Source organism: Lutjanus erythropterus, chromosome 11 (assembly GCF_056507025.1).
Source record: "Lutjanus erythropterus isolate fLutEry1 chromosome 11, fLutEry1.hap2, whole genome shotgun sequence".
Lineage (NCBI taxonomy): Eukaryota > Metazoa > Chordata > Actinopteri > Lutjaniformes > Lutjanidae > Lutjanus > Lutjanus erythropterus.
This window is the reverse complement of record NC_139327.1, coordinates 24,599,056-24,617,025: the sequence shown is the minus strand read 5'-3', so window position 1 is coordinate 24,617,025 and position 17,970 is coordinate 24,599,056. Positions and strand designations below refer to the sequence as shown.

At 40.4% G+C, this 17,970-nt stretch overlaps 1 protein-coding gene across 1 annotated transcript in view; it reads right to left on the bottom strand.

Annotated features, from left to right (window-relative positions):
* rtn4rl1a (reticulon 4 receptor-like 1a) overlaps positions 1-17,590 on the bottom strand; it is a 122,988-nt gene extending 105,398 nt beyond the window's left edge. Inside the window, exon 1 of the mRNA XM_084729781.1 lies at positions 17,036-17,590. Coding sequence (XP_084585907.1) covers positions 17,036-17,048 — 13 coding nt within the window. The 5' untranslated portion in view covers positions 17,049-17,590. The remainder of the gene's footprint in view (positions 1-17,035) is intronic.
* Positions 17,591-17,970: the final 380 nt, after the last annotated feature.

The following is a 17,970-nucleotide window of genomic DNA, read 5'->3' as shown; positions in this document are numbered from 1 at the left end:
TGAGACGCCATTTGAATGATTACTGACATAAAATCAAAGCTTGCTTCATAAAAGGAAAACTCACTATGGATTATTGCAGCCTCTACCTTGAGCTGATCATGTACAAATCATTTCCAATTTGCTGAATGTGGAGCAGATGGCATCATGGTTGTCTTAAAATGTACAATATACTTTATATAGTATTTCATTTATTATATTTTATTATCCAGCTATAAAAATAGCATTTCCAGGCTTGAATTCAATATGGCAAAGGGAAAAAAACAGCTAAAAACTAAATATGTAAAAGCCCATCTGAAGTATTCTGACTCACTCATTCTGGGAAAGAGCCCCAGTGCTGCCTAAAATATAAATGCAACGTCATGAAAACGACTGTGGGATTGTGCAGCGATGTATAATAATGGTGCTGATTTACTTGAATATTCGATTGAGTACACATTTATGACTTTTCCATCTTGGTAAAAGTTCGTCTCTGATTACTTTTTCAGTTGTGTTCCAGAAAACCTCCACACTAGATCCAATAAAAGGGCGTCATGGGATTCATCGGTACAGTGTCCCCAGCTGAGCATCCGATTGTTACGTAAGAGCAAGTGTGACACACACAGACACACACGTGAAAACACACGCCCATATACACACACACACACACACAAGTGCCGCGGTGTTATAATGAGGACTCAAGCTGAAGACACAAACATGCCGTGGCAGCAGACAAACAACACTTTCTCACACGTCCCTCAACTCCTCTTCTCTCACATCGCTCCATCTTTACTTCCCCTCGTCACTCTGAAGCACACATCAAACACAAACTCCCACAAAATAAAAGCCTCTTCTAATTTCAGCCATTTTCGTGCGTCAGTGTTTCTGTGTGTTGTGCCGCCTGGTGCACCTATGCGTGGGCTTTTTGTGTTGTGAAGTCATTTTTGGCTCTTCCCTATTTGTTCTAGGGCTAATTTAGGAACTTAGTCAGGATTTGGATTTAGCATAAGCAAAAAAAGGATCCGGAAGAACTTCATTAAACCCACTGGTGGGTCCTGGCAAATGTCTGTGTGTGTGACGTATGTGTTTCTGTCTTTGTGTGTGTGTGTGTGTGTGTGTGTGTGTGTGTGTGTGTTGGAAGTCTGTTGGTGTTCAACCAAGATCGCTAAAAAAGCACAGATGAATGTCTATATGGGACAGTGACGTCATGTTAGGGCCATTGTTGGTGAAAAAAAAGCCAAGGGAGAAGAACTGATTTGAGGGGGAAAAAAACAAGATAGAAGTCACAAATGTAATAGAAGAAAAACACACAAATTTACAAGGAAAAAAAACGAATGTTCTTTGAGATTGTTAAGTCATAACTTTGTGAGAAAAAACTGTGAGAAAAACAGTGAAAAGTGTTTTTTGTTTGTTTGTTTTGTTTTGTTGTCAATGAACCACAGTGCTTCATTGTGCATGTTTGGATCAGTCTCATCACATCTCAGACACTGCTGCCTTTTTTTTTTTTCTTTAGAATTTTTTTAAACTCACGCTCTCTTGGGTGCCCTCTGGTGGCCAGGGGGCCCTAAGCCCTAAGTGCTCTTAGTGTACTTATGCCTTGGCCTGGTTCTATCTGCAGTGGACAACTTGAATGCTTTTGGATCAATCATCTTTATTTGTTGTAGTGTGTCTTGCCACCGATCCCTTACGTAGCTTGTTTTCCTCCTAACAATCCCATAACTTTAGTGGGTTGAAAGAAGAACTCATTCATGTTTTCATTTGCCAATTTACTCTAAATTCAGTTAAAATTTTCAATACTATTGGATGGAAACATCGCTATTATTTCAGCACAAGACAGAGATGCAGAGGTGATGCAGTTTTTCTGAAATGTCTTTGTTGGTCATTTTTGAGGTTGTAGTAATATTGTTGTAGTTTTGACAAACATGGAACATTAAATCCCTCTATGAAGGCAGGATTTATTGCAGGACCGTTGTATTAGACTGTAATTGCTTGAGTTAGGAGTACCTATTAAAATGGCAACTGAGTGTATACGCCAATAGCTTTTTGCCTCAATTGTAAGTTCACAGTTAAAAGTGGCAATAAAACTACCAAGCACACGCATTTATTTGGAGTAGGTCTCACTTTGAACGGTGAAAATGTGCTCAGTAGAGACAAATGAAGGGGAATCTTTGGTCTGTTTCCACCTGGTCAGTGTGCTTGTGCGGACAGTTCAGGTGCTCTCATATTCTGTGCACTTGTATTAAGTGTGTATCATTTTAACAGAGCTCTAACTGGAAGTGTAAGCACCAGTCAGAGGCAGATGGGCTCGTTAATGCAGTGATGTAGTTATGTAAGACCCGCTACTGCTGCCGCTCCTGTCTGTCTGTACCGCAGTACAGAGAGGGAGGGAGGAAATGTAAAAGAGAGCTTGTGAGTAAGTCGCTGTGTGTGTCCGCATGTGTCTGTTCGAGCGATTATGTATGTGCGGACACACACGTGTCAGGTGTATGTATAGGAACACTGTGGGACAGATGGGGAGTGATGCGGTAAATCAGGATGAATTGACTTGTTGTCCTGGGTTTGATGAACTCTTCTCCCTCTTTAACCCATCTCCTTCAATTCCCCACATGCTGAGTAACAGCCAATACAGGCTCTAAACACTTTACTGCACACAGGGAGCAGAACAGGAGAGGGAGTCAGAGGAGCAGAGAGGCTCAGAAGTGAAAAGAACAAATAAAGAAGAAAGGTTGTAAGGCAGTTTTTGTACATGCATATTAATACACCAATACATTCTGGGATACTCAAGTGCTCTATTTGTTGCAGGGGCCAGACAAAACAACATAAATAATAAATGAAAAACGACTTTTAACTATAAAAACACTGCTTTAATGTGAATGAATCGCATGAGGTTGAATGTCAATGTACAGCATTTGTTAATATAAAAGAGAATTTTGATGTGAGCCTTTTAAATGCATAATGAGGACAGCAGGACTCCATGGGGGCAAAATCATCTGCAATTCAAACTGCAAGTTCATCGGTCAAGAATAACACCGCTAAATAATTTGACATCTGAAAACATTCAAAAATCAGGACAACATGAGGCAAACAGAGACCAACACATCCTCCGAACCGAATGACACAATACATTGTTTGTAATTCCCTTCCACAAAGACACATACGAGTGTTTTCTGATCTGGTGCCTCTTTGCACAGGACCACACTGTCAGAGCTTTCAAAACTCTGCAGATCACTGTTACAAATATGATTCGTATGTCTTTTTTCTGTTCTGCAGCAACTATGGTTGAGGCACTGTTAGGACACAAATGACCTGGTTAAAGTCCGTGTAAAGGAAAACACTGAGAACTCTGTAATTTGTAAACGTATTTTGGGCAGACCCAAAATAAAACAAGGCTCGGTGATGTGCCGGAACCAAGGTTACCCAAGACCATATAAGCCCCGTTAATCAATACATGAGCGACACCGCCTCCCCCTCCTGTCACCCTCATTAACATGCAGTTACAAACGTACCTTAAGCAACTCTCAGTCCAAACAAGCCCAGCAGTTCACTTCAGCTCACTTCACTTTTAACAACCTGTAAAACCTGTCACCCTTCTCTGGCTCTGGAGGCTCAAACATGTCTGAATGTGTTCAATAAAGCTGCAAGACAGAGTGTGCAAAAAAACAGATTTGGCTGGGTGATTAATAACTCAAGTTTTGTGTGGTTTTGTTGGCATACACACTCTCATTGAGACAGCCTTTACTATAAACAGCAGTGCTACAGAAAAAAATGCATTCATAATGCAACTACAAGCTGGTAACAGCTGTAAGCCTTTTATTTGAAAACCAAATTGGGTTATGATGATGTGACCAGGAGCTGAGAGGGTAGATGCAGCCCTTACCCAGTCACAACAATAAGGACAACAACTCCCATGATCCCACATGGCTTTAGATGTCATCAAACTATAGCTTGTTATTTTAAAGCTACAAGTAGTTTTTAAGTTAAAAACTAGTTATAAAACAGTCTCAGTTGAACACTGATGCCTCTATATGACCTACAAAAGTTAACAAGACCATCCATGGTTATTTCTGTCTAGTTGTTCTTAATGTCTGCCACTGGGTCAGATCCTCTGTGAAATCAGAGGAACCAAGCCTGTGTTTACATTTTTACAGACTAGAATTTAAAATCAGTACTGTAGTGCAATATTTGTCTTTAATTAATTTTTATTAATGATGTTATATTTTGTGGTCATTATGGTGGAAACACCACCACTGTCCACAGGGGCTTCCAAAATCAACAACATATGAAAGTTCCTTGCAGTAGCTTTAATGTGAGAGAGCCCTTTAGTTGCAGAAGTTATTGTGTGTTTAAAAAATGTTCCAAGTGCTCATTCAAGACCCAAGTTCAGTTCAGTCTTTATTGTCCTGCTTGGAATTTGGCTTGCAGCAAAACCAGAAAGTGTTCAGTGACTTTTTCTCTACCAGCAGTGTGAGTGTCAGTGTGCTATTTTTAGTGTCTAGGACTTTTTTTTTTTTCCCTTTTTGTCAAGGTATAGACAGAGGTATCAAGTTTTTAGACTACCATTGTAGCCCAATTTAAAATTCTGGTATTGTGACAACTGTACAAGGTAACCTACAGCAATGTGTGCTTGTACCTTCTTTTTTATTGGCCAATGCAGCATCTGGCTGATCAAATCTCAAAGCATTCTGGCAAACACTGAGCCAGGTTCAGCATTTTCTTGCCAGAGCCCTCTGCGTTGGCACCCTCACTGCACCAACCGAGCGGTCCCATTCAAATGAATGAGGAACACTGCCTAGGGCATATGAACAAACAAGTAATCCTGTTGTTTCCTCGTGAGGACAGCCTCAAGACTCGGCCTGATCTCAAAGGCACAGCAGTGTCAGGTTGAAACCAACCAGCAGAGTTATGATGGACAGTACAGAGGGAGCTAATTGGCATGCAAATGATTTGACACACCTTTCTGATGACTCAGCCACTTCAAAGTTGAAAATCTTTCGCGTTGTGTTTGTCTAGCTATTGGAAACACAGAGGTGAAGCTCAGATCAAATGCAGCAACCTGCATGTGATAGCATGAGCCAGTGTATGGGGGCGTGTTAAATACCTTATCCTATTTACTTATTTTTCTGTCTCTACAAGTTCTGTTTCCATGGTAATATTCAGAAAAAAAAAATCAATTTATTTATGTTTGTTTGTAATCAGGAGAAGAAGATACATATCAAAAGCTTATAGAATAAAACCTGGAACAGCAGCTGCGGGCTACAATCCAGTACATGCATGCAAACATATTAGAGAGAATGTGAGTGGCAGAATATATCAAAATAACTGGCATGTGGAATAAAAAAAATAATAAAAAAGATGAGATAAAAAAGGATGGCGGAGGCAGAGTGAAGAAGGGGAAGAGAGGGGGAGTGAAAGGATGGACTGAGCCGTGTGATCTGCTGTGAGGAAAGCAGCAAGCCCATACTGCTGAGAGCTGTGGACCCCAAACGCCTTATCGGAAACCAAAACAGCTATCAATTATTCAACAGGTACAGAGCGAACCAGCTACAGAGGAGAAGACATGGGAGGAGAGAAGATTTGAGGGGAGAGGGGGATAGAGGAGATATATCCTGCATGGGAGTTAGACACAAAGGATTTGATTTTTTTTTTTTTTTTCCTTTTTTTATTTTGGTGGGGTGTGGTGGTGCAGACACATGCTATGTGGTGCGCGTTCATCGATAATGCAGCCATTACTTTCTGGCCAATGCATCAAGCAACAATAAACAAATATGGCACTTAAAGCCAAATGTCAGTTAGTTGACAATTACCTGTGGGTCAATATAAATGTCTTTAGTTGAACATTTTGGGAAAATGAGACTCATTGTTGAGAAATCAATCTGGCGCTTTAAAGAAACAGTGTGCAGGATTTTGTGGCATTTAGTGGTGATGCCACAAAATCTAGTGTCTGTTTATGAGCTGTAAGAAATCATTGTTTGTAGAAGGAGTAGATCAACAGTTAAACTGACCAATATGTTAATGGTGTCTGGCAGGCAGTCACTGAACTCCAACTTCAGGATGTGTACTTTTAGAGCAGTGTTTTTTTTTTATTTTCAAGATAACTGGCTTAAATTTACATTGACAGACAACTGACAGAGTTCTAAACACCTGGTTGTGTTTAGATTGTTTAGTATTGTCAGTATAATGTTGTGGTTCAGTGTCCCTGCAGCCTGCAAGCAACCTGTCTGTAGTGTTGTGACAGTAATCTGAGTTTTATTTTTAAGGGTCAACCTTCAAAGCGCACTGATCTCTTAATAAGCCTAAGAATCAGAGCTGTCACACACAACTCAGGAATACAGCCTTGGTCGACAGTGGATGGATAACAACATGCTCACAATAACTGTTTTCAAGAGGAAAAATGGCTAAATAATCACAGAGGACATTCAGTGTTTGATTTGTCATCATGGACTTCCAAAAAAGACGCTGCAGTTCAAGGCTTGATTAACACGGCAGCACGGTACATATGTGCACTGCTGCATGGCTCTATGAGGAGGAAATCTCAGTTTTCTTGGTCAATATAAAACCACTGAGGAATTTATTCCTTCAGTTGACTACAAGTACCATCAACACTGACTGGGCATCCACCAGAAAAGTGCTGAAACTTCCCTTTAAGAAACAGGTCAAACATGTAGGCCGACTCCCCATACAGTCACAAATGATCATTTTTAAATCTCTATATATGTGTGGGTTAAATAAAAAAGATAAAAACGGTCATTTAGGAGGATTTAGTGGTGATGGTGGGCTTTCATCCACAAGGGGCTTCAAAATGAACAAAATATGAATGTTCTGTGTCGTAGCTTTAATACACAGTATGACATTTATATCCATCTTCTCATTTCACTCCCAGAAAGAAGGCAAAGAAACACCTCTTTTCAAAAATGTCTATTCCTTTCATTTTCTGGCTTATTAGATAAGACATACCAGCAATAAAACAAATAATAGAGGCTCATTCACTTCAGTTAACAAACAAAGACGCTGCTGGAAGCCATTGGCTTGTCCAACTGTCTCTCCCTCTGGAGACACGAAAATACCAAAGTTCCTGGGCCCGAGAGGGAGAAACTGAAAATAAACACACACACACACACACAATCAGCTCCCCTCAGCTCAGTTTTCACTCGCCACTGGTTCTCTCTCTGTGCTTCCTGTTATCCTCCAGGTGAAGTCTGTTTGCAAATAATCGCTCATTTTCCTCCTGTGTCCATCTTTCTGTCTCTGTGTGTTTTTCTCTTTCTGCATCAGCATCTGCTTGGTATACAGTATAACTCTTCTAGTCTTCCAGCTCTGACATTTACACTAATGATTCCTGAGGCTCACCCACAAACACACACACACGCACAAAACCCTTATGATCGCCGTGTTCTCGCCATGTGATCACACATATTTCATCAAAAAACGTTCTCACACTCACATATGCAGAGCAGACACACCCATGCATCACACACAAACACACACACATTACATGCACAACTAGCCCGAGCTGTTGCTAAGTGAACCTGCAATCAGAGGCCTCCACGGGGCTCCTGTTAGGGAGTAATGTCTCATTTGATTGGGCACTCTATTCACACAGGACCTTCCTGCTGTGTGTGCGCTGTGCAGCTGGCTCTCAAGGTGAACCGCAGAGATTCATAAGCACCATATTTACCAACAATTCAGCTATAACTCCACTGCAGCTGCAATTAAACAAGGAGAGTCTAATTAGAGGCAATTGAGGCATAAACCACTTCTGATTTGTTAATTTTGCTGTGTTAGTCTTATGGTGTTCACCGCTTTTCTTGTTTGAATAATGTAAAAATGTGCAGAGTGTTGTTTTCTTCGCTATGGCTGGCTCCATTAAAGGGATAGTCCGGATTATTTGAAGAGGGGTTGTATGAGATACCTATGATGAGAAGAGATCAGTAGCTACAGAAGATGCCAGTCGACATGTTGCTCATTTATAGGAGCAGAGAGGAGTATCAGCACTGAAGCTAAGCAATGAACTACTTTGGACAGGGTTGGCAACAAAAGGCACTTAAAAAAGATCCATCTAAAACTATCAATATCAGTTTATGTGTGCACTACATTTAGAATATTTCCATTGCTATACTTTGCTGTCTGTCAGCCTTTTCTGATACTGTTACTGCTATATACTGTTATATTATCTAAATATAGCTCTCTCTAAACCAACCAAACGGTCAAATCAGCCATTCTACTGTTAGTTTGAAAGAATAGTTCAGATTCACTCACTCAACTCAACTTGAGTTACACAATAATACAAACAAAGTAGCAGATCAAGACAGCTGTAGGCCCGAAACTCTTGTGTTCTGTGAGGTAAAACTACTGAGCTGTTACTTGGTTGGTTTGGAGAAAGCAATATTTGGCTTATATAACAGCAGTTTCCCAACAGAAAAGGCTGTCTGACAGCAAGGTTAAGCTCTGAAAATAATATCAATACGGTGTACACTTAAACTGATAATGATTTTTTTTTCTAGGTGGAACTTTTTCAAGTGGCTAAAACACCTTTTGTTGCTGACCCTGTCCACAGCAGTTCATTGGATGGCTTCCATGTTGGTATTCGTCTCTGCTTCTTCAAACCGAGGGTGTGTTGACTGCCATCTGCTGTAGGTAATACACTGAATATGGATAAGAACTTCAAATAGTCCAAACTATCTCTTTAATGTAACATACTGTAGTGAAAAATATTGAAAGTGTAAAAACTGTATGTCTGCACATAAAGATAAATGTGTGATAGAGCTTTGTTTAGCAAGAAAGTTGGAATAAAACACCACAGGGCCATTGTGAAATGCCATTTCATGGTCTGCGCTGCATAATTTGTTGCACTTGGTGTTTGTTTATTTAACATCAAAACAATTCCTGCTCATTCACCGTTTCTTTCTCTTTTTTCTTTTCGCATTGTCTTTGTGAGAGTTTGCCAGTTTCGAAGCTCAGAGCTGTAAAACATCGGTCCCCGTAATTATTTTAACGCATTTCAGCACGGTGTATCGATTGCAAATGCTTTGCACGTTCTGGAAAATTGTTGTGTGCAACTTAATGATAAAATAGAATTCAGCAGGCAGACCACACTGAGCTCCGGATACAGCAGAAGAAAGAGGGAGTCTGTGTTTGACCTTGAGGCAGGAGGCAGAAGGAGCAGTTGCAAAGGTCATTGATATGCACGGCCATCGCACGGACGCTTGCTCGCTCGCTCGCTCGCTGTGTGTGTGGCGGTGAGTGTGGTGATGCGTTTCATCCTGTTCTCCACTGTGACTTGCTTTAGAGATGTAATTGATTATCATATGAATTCCATTCCAGTCATCAAATCCCAAGATGATTTAGTTATCTAATATAATATATCCACACTCGCTGTATATTGTGTCCCTCTGCCTAATCGGTGAAATCTGTCCACTGCCTCAGGATGGCGGCACTGCAAGAGCAAATTTGGATCAATCTCAGCACTCAATTATCCCACCATTTGGTGCTTCACGACCCGAATAAACATTTTGTCACTAATCCATATGTTATTATCATCCACCAAGGCTATCATAGATGCAAGCAAACACACACACGTAGAGTGACACAAAACAGCAACAGCAGCTTCTAATTGTTTGAGTGTAGATTTGACAATGGCCTGCGGGCAAAATGTATGTGTGCCAACGCAACTGTCAGCTCAGAGAGACAAAAGAAAGGATGTGCCATTAGTCTTTGTCGCAGTGCCATCAGATACACCGTATGATAATATATTTATAACAGCGTCAAATGAAATTCAAGCATGTTTGAAGACGACACTTTATTTCAGCCTAATTAGCATTAATGACTTGTACACAGGACAACATTTCAGCATGAACATACAGTACGAGCTGAGAGTGTTTGGGTTGAATCAGGACAAACTTCTCAGTCGGTTAGGCTCAAGTTGAACGGGAACTCTGTAACACTGCTGGAAAGTTTCATAATCAGGCCAGACTTTATTCACATTTGGGCCCAGAGAAAGCCACTGGCCCTTGAGCGAGGTTGAGGCTGTAGTCTGAATGAACAGTGACTTGCAATTTCACCATCATATATTGATATTGATCAGTGAATTTCAGTACTGAGCTGAAGTTAGTTATATATTATCATGGCTGAAGGTAATATCGCAGAACATTTCACTACTCCAGATATTGCAAATTTTTTTTCGTGGATTACAGTATATTCTTCGGAGGGCGAGGCGGGAGCGAAGGCGAGGAGATGAAATCAAATTAAGAAGTAATGATAAGAAGGGAAGTAGAAGAGACGGTGTCGCGCCTTTGGAAGTTCAAGTTCATGACTCAAGAAGTAGGAGTTGTGGTTATTCACAGGTGTTTACATGTATTTCATGACATTATTCCACAAAAATATCAAACTAACACTGCACATACAAAACTCTGTTTAAAATCAGGCTGTGCGCCATAGAAATTTAATTTGTGTGTCTTAATGTGACATAATCCATAGTGTTGTTGTTGTTGAGTTGCTGTTAATTACTGTATTCATAAATTATGTAGATCGTAGTCAAAGGAGGGAGAGACGTAACATACTGCTGAAATTCCATTGTGAATAAATGTCCATAAAACATAGAATAAAGACGCTCATTATAACAAGCCAGAACTTCCCTGATAATCATCATGCTTTTAAGTTTTCTTCAGTTTCAAAGTAATCTAGTGATGGTTTCAGTACATCCATGGTTTTATTGCAGACACGAACTCCTAATAGCTAATTCTGCATACTTTTAATTAGGGGCAGTGAGCGTCCCTCCCCCTCCCCCTCCCCCTCCCCCTCCAAGCATGTAGGAGAAACTACAGTGGCCAAGAAACTTGTGAAAAACACAAAAGGCTATTTCTAGAGCCATTGTTTGTTTTGTCCATTCTGGTCCACTGTAGAAACATGTTGGTTCAACGGCGCTGAACAATCGATCAAAATATTATCAGTGCAATGTTTAATCAAAAAAGAGAGATGCTCAAAGGAAATCAAAGAAAGAAGAAACTCTTTATATCATGCCAGGACTTCCCAGAGAATCGTCACACTTCTAGGTTTTCTTCAGTGTTAAATGAATCCAGTGCTAGTTTTCAGTACATCCATGGGTATATTGCAAACATGAACACCTAATCATTAATTTGGCGTACCTTTAATGTTGTCAAAATGTAAACAACTACAGGCTGAAAAATAAGTGAAAAATTACCATTCCCACTAAAACTGTGACTCATATTGTAATTGCACTCCCCGGAAAAATATTCACAAGATGATTTTTTGCATATAATTCTCCCTCTGTAGATATAATGACTCGTTTTTAGGTAACGAAAACAAAACAATTCTAATTTTCAGGTGATTATATGCTAATAAAAGCATGACTACCAATATGATACTCCATGTCTGCTGTATTCTGCCAATAAATCCCTTTAAATATGTACACACTTGACCTTTAAATCTATTTCAAATAATAGTTTTTTGATGATTGATAACCACTAATTAATTCTTGACACAGCTCAGTTCAGTGGACCAAACCAGATTATATTATCTCTTATACTCAAAATGCATTGAAATGTTTTCAAAGTCATTGTGTTCATTTCTCACACCAGCTCAGCCAACAGAATGTAATGCATAAAATGTATTTCCACAGGCCATTTTGTAAATGTTTGCATACTCTTATCTTAGGGTTTGAATCTCAGACATTTCTGAAACTTCCTAACATAAAATTCCAGAGCATAGCAGTTTTATATTAATAAATATTCTCAGGAGTCTCCCAAGAACGCCTCAAAATGAAGCCATCACTTTTACTGTATATTTTATTCTAAAAGAGTATGCCATAACGGCATGGGATTTTATTGCCTCGTTTGAAAGTGGAATGATTGGGGTGCAGCAGAGTATGATGGCGCAAAGCCATTTTCCAGTTCTTTACAGAAAAGCCTGTCCGTCGAAATGCTTTTAAAACCTTAAGAAACATCTTTGTATTGATCAATGACTGTAGATTTGTTTGTCTGATCCACCACTGTCAGGAAATCCTGCGCTTTGTGAGTGTAATTGTGCATTTGATGTGGCCAAAAACTCATTCAATCAAATTTCAAAGCACTTTTCTAAAAAAGAAAAGAAACTTCGATGAGTAGTGGGTTTGATTGATTAAGAACATCACACAAATCCTTGCTTGTAGTCACATGTAGCAAGACAACAGAAAAGTGTCATATAAAGCTGCTCCGAGGAGTTTTAACTGGTTATGAAACAGTCTCAGTTTTTTACTGATGCCTCAACATGACCTAAAAAAGTTAACCATCTGTGAGAAGATGGTTATTGTGGTTATTTCTGTATAGTTCTTCTTATTGCCTGTCACTAGGTCGAATTCTCCTTAAAATCAGATAAAACGAGTCTGAGGAGATTTTTTATTTACGTCATTTTATTTTTGACAGTATATTTTGTGGCTCGGGAAACACTTTTGTCCACAGGGGGGCGTCCAAAATCAACAAGATATAAAAGTTCCACGTAGTAGATTCAATTATTTATAAACGTTAATATATTTAGACTGTAACATGATGGAGTTTGGAGAAAACAGAGCTGACGTGGATGCTTGATAAATGAATTAGGCCATCGACAGAAACTGCACCTATTTTGAAAGCTGATTAATCATTTCAGTCATTCTTTTCAAGTTTAAGGCCAAATATTTGCTGGTTTAAGCTTCTTAAAAATGAGAATTTCATGCTGTTCTAGGTCAAATGTGATAGTGAACTGAATATTTTTGGGTTTTGTATTGTTGGTAAAGGTAAAGGTCAACTTTATTGTGATTATACAATCATACAGAGGACAAGTACTCTACAGAGTAGAATTATAGAGTCAAATTTATTCTCTGCATTTAAACCACCCGAGCAGGAGCTTAGAGACCAACTCCAGTTCTAAGTCAGCACTTTATCAGCGGTACTGACTGAAGAACTGACCTTGCATACATGTTTTTGGTGGTGGGTAAAACCAGAGCACCTGGAGGAAACCCACACAGGCGTGGGGAGAACACACTCCACACAGTTAGGCCATGTCCAAACAGAGATTCAAATCCATAACCTTCTTGCTGTAAAGCAAAAGTGCCAACCACCGTGCCAGCATAGACAGTAAACATGTACAGGAATACAACAGCAACTTGAAGAGTTCAGTCTGGGCTTCTGGACATTATAATAAGCAATTTTCTGACATTTTATAGACAAATTGTTAGTCAAGAAAATAGCTGCCAAATGAATCGATAACACAAACAATTGTTCATTGCAAGCCTAGCTGAAAACATAAAAATCCAAATGCAACTGTGAATGTGTGCACTTTTCCAGGCAGTGGCGGAGCATAATAAAGCCATTCTTTTGTGCTTTTCTTAATTAAAGTGCTTTTCTTTTCATAACAAATTTTAAGGTTTCTGGCATGTTTTTTGTTCGCACAGTGTCAGAGTGTGTACGTGTGGCTGTGAAAAGCTGTAGATAAAAACGGGAGACGACTGAAGAGTTGGAGGCAGAGGCAGAGTCAAGTAAGGGAAACAAATCCAGCTTCAAACAAGCTGGGAAACAAAGCTTCGGCAGCTACCCAAACCAGCCAGCTAGTAGCCAATCAGCCTGCCAGGCCCCTCTCTCCTCTCTCTCCTCTCTCTCCTCTCTCTCTGTTTCTGCTCTCAGACTGAGGACGGCAGCGGGAACTGGCCAAGCAGAGAGATAGAGGAAGAACGGAGAGACAGACAAAGAGAGGAAGAGAGGAGAGAGGGAGTTTTCATTACACAAAAACACTTCTCCTCCTTCTCCTCCCGTTCTCGCTCTTGTTTCATCCCACCGCAGAGAGATACTGTGGGTAAAGGTGACAGACATAGATAACTGTATCTCAGGCAGACTGCACAATTACTCTGAATTTTATTATTGTTACTGACAGACACATATTTGTAGGAGGAGATACAAAGCAACGCATCAGCCATCATCACTGTGCGTCGTGTGTGTGTGTGTGTGTGTGTGTGTGTGCGTGTGTGTGCGTGTGTGTGTGTGGGTGGGTGGGTGCTATCCATCTGAAATTACAGGAAGATTAAAATTAAAGCTTGTCTCCCTCTAGCCAGCAAGCTCTCTCTTTTGCTCGGTCACACACACACACACACACACACACACACAGACACACACAGGACGACAGCACTAATCAGCCCTCTGTCAAGCCCATTAGGTCCCACCCTTAATGAGGAGATCGCCCAGCTTGTGCCCCGACTCGGGCCAACCAAGTGAGCTAATAGATAATGATGTGCACGGATGTATGAGCATTGCTCCCCCTCCTCGACATTGGAAGCAGCATTGGAATGACAAATGACAGACTTCCTGTGTCTCTATTAAAGAATGTTTTTCTATTATGTATTGCAGGGTTCAGTCAGACGTGCGCTTCACTCATCACAAAACCATGACAATCTGACTTTCACTGACGCCACGCTGCATTTATTGGGTGGTGGGGTCGGGGGGGGGATTGGCAGATGAGTCACCGCTCCACAAATACTTATGTGCCAGTGGTGTGTGTGTGTACTTGGGCTCCAACTAACTCTGTCAATCTTTTTTTTTAATTAATCAATCAGTTCTTCGACCCATAAAATGTTGAAAAATGTTGATAAGAGTTTCCCAAACCCAAGATGACGTCCTCAAATGACTTGTTTTGTCCACAAACCAAATATATTCAGTTTACTGTCATAAAGGAGTAAAAAAACCCAAAATATTCACATTTAAGAAGGTGAAATCAGAGAATTTGTACATAATTTTCTTAAACGATGACTCAAAATGATTAATCAATTATCAAAATAATTGGCGATTACCTAAATAGTTGACAAGTAATCAACTAATTGTTGCAGCTCCTTGCATTATAATTTCACTTAATACTGGGCAATATGGACAAAATCAAATATCACAATATTTTTTACCAAAATCGGTATTGATATTTAGCAATATTGCGGCAATATTTGTAGGGATGACTACTGATGTTTTCACAAAATATTAACACGAGATTTTTGATCAATATTCATCAGTAATGTGAGAATAATGTCTAAATGGTTAAAAGAAAGTAACAGCTAGAACAGTATGGTAAGTTTGTTTTTTTCTTTGTTTTATGGGCAACATTTTACGTATATCTGATCCTTTTTCTAGATTCAAGTTCAATATATTTACATCTGTTTTTCAATTTGTGTTTGTGCATCGTTCCCAAAAATCCAGTATTGATCAGGCCCTTATGACATAGCATTATCCAAAATTAGAGCCTACTTGATTTGTTGACTGACCAATATATATCAGCTCAATATTGGCCTTATATAGGCCTATTTAGGATATTGCGGTATTGGCACTTACGTTTACCGATATGGGAAATATTTATCTGGACAAGAGGAGCTCACTGGCAGGTGTAAATGCTGAAAAGCTGCTACTTGTTTTACAACCTGCTCCTAATTGAATGACAATATTAATATATTCAGCAATTGATAGATACCACACAGTATGTTTTTTGACATATTTATTAAATTATTATTTTTTTATTCTTTATGTTCAGTATTCCTGTTGGTTTGGCACTTGTATATATTAAATTATTTCACCTGTTAATGTTATTTAAGAAAACAGCTTTGAGTAGGGCTCATTTAAAAAAAAAAAATTATACCAGTACCAATAATAGTATCCTTAAAGTGATACTGATACCAAGAGATTACTTCATTTGATACTTGTTCTTTTATTTTGGTGCTCTGCCTCGCCAACTCTGTCCGATACACCGTGCTCGACTTCACCACTGCAGACTAGTGGGCCAATTACACATTTAAAATGTGAACACAGAGATCAAAACTATACAAATACTTTTTCTAGATCTGGGTACAGAAAGGATCGAACGCAGGCAGCGTTTGACTGGAGAATTTTCGATACTTGGTACTGGAATATTTTGGTTCATACCTTAAAGGTACTGAGCATCAATACCCAGCCCTACTTCTGAGTACCTTTGTAAAGTCACAGCAGTAAAAAAAAAAAAAAAAAAAAGGTGCATAATCATTTAATTCAGCTGAAAACTGTATAAAATGAGTAAAATTTTCCCCTATGAAATCAGTATCGGTCTCAAAAATCCCATATCGGTCACGCTCTGTCCAAGACTGAAGATGATATTGAGTCTCATATCATAATATCAATTTAATATTGATATATTGTTCAGTCCTACGTGGTATACACATGCTGTGAACCGGTTTCTTAGGATTTATTAAAAGCGAATTAATTAGACCTCGTTTTTGTCACACACGTGCACGCTCATGTGCGCATGTTTGCACAGAAAGGAGGCAATCTGAGGAGTCAACACACACACACACACACACACACACACCTACACAAACACACACACACCAAGACAAGGTCACGGTGGTTAAACTTAATACGTTTTCTCACCACAAAAACAGCCAGTGTGTCAGTGTGACAGTAAACAGGGTGTTGTGCGCGCTGCTGCTCCTCCACCGGGAGAGAGTCACCCTCTCCTCCCTCCTCCCTCTCCTCTCTCTCTCCCTGTAGTGAAGACTAAAGTCAAAATATCCTGCTGTTGGTCGGCTGGCCGCCTCGTGCTCTCACGCCAATGTAAGCACACACACAGCGCGCACATAAAGTGTCCAAACGGGTCAAACTTTTGCAACAAAAAGCACAAATATCAACTTTTTCCCCCCCAAACAATTTCAATCGATCCCCGTTTCTGTCTCTCTCTCGCGCGCACTCGCACGCGGCACCAGCAGGTAAGTCCTCCAAACTGCAGTGCGGCTGCAGCGCTTCGCTATTTCAAGAATAATTTTTACATGAAGTGGATAAATATTTAATTCACTTTCCATTCCCGGCCGTCAGAGTGGATAAAGAGCGGCGGGTAAGTTGTTTAAAGCAGCACCGAGAGGCTCCTTGCGCGACTCCATTTAGCCAAAATTACGAAATAATTAAAAAAAAAACAAAAAAAACACTCCAAGAATTTGTACCAACTCACACTCGCGCACACAACCACAGCTCCAGCCAGACGCGCTCCACATCTCCAGCAACAAAAAAAACAAGTGAATCCCTCCTTCTCTTACCTCGCCTAAACATATTGGCAGCGGCTGTTTGGACCGTCTAGTGGTGTCTGTGCGGGAGTAGCATCCTTGTGAGGCTCCGATCCTGAGCCGAAATTGTTATTTTTGATTCCCTTTGACCGCTGGCAGGCAGGCTGTAGTCTTGTCTCCTCGGTGGCTGTTTTCTCAAGTGAAGACGGTTGCAGGAGGAGGATGAGGAGGAGGAGGAGGAGGTGGTGGTGGTGGTTGAGGAGGAGGAAGGGAAAAAAAAGGGGGTCGGAGGATGTTTGGCAAAAAATTAAGGACGAAAATAGACGAAGTTTTCTCGTCCGCGGCTGTTACGAAAGAGGTGAGTGGAAAAAACACCTTGTCCCGTCCCGACACACTCAGATAGTGATATATCAACTCACCGCCATCTGGTGTTTATGAATCTATAACATGCATTTCTGACTTTATTTAAGAGAAATATGCTGTCAAGAGCTGATGAAGAGAGCCCAAAAAAGCAGAGCAAAGTTCCTTTATGTCTTCATCATCTTCCTCCTGTCAGGTTGCGGGTCAGGTAGAGTCGACAATGTGCTGCTGCTGCTGCTGTGTGTCTGTGTGTGCGTGTGTGTGTGTGTGTGTGTGGATGGTCGGTCGGTGTGAGTCAGTACCGTCTACTGTCTCTGTTACCGGAGAGCTCCGAGGCAGCCGCTTCAATCCCCCTCCCACTGCGAGATGTGACTGATGAAAGCCAGAACAGCTCCCTCTCTCTCTCTCTCTCTCTCTCTCTCTCCCTCCCTCTCTCTCTCTCTCTCCTCTTCCTCTCCAAATTCAAATAGGCTGCTCTGCTTTATTGGCATGACAGGAAAGAACCACAGCTATATGTTGATGAAGCAGTTATATTAAAATCCTCCTTGTATCAGTTCTTGCACCGTCTCTCCACTCTTACACTCATTTCCAACAGTCTCCTTTGTCTC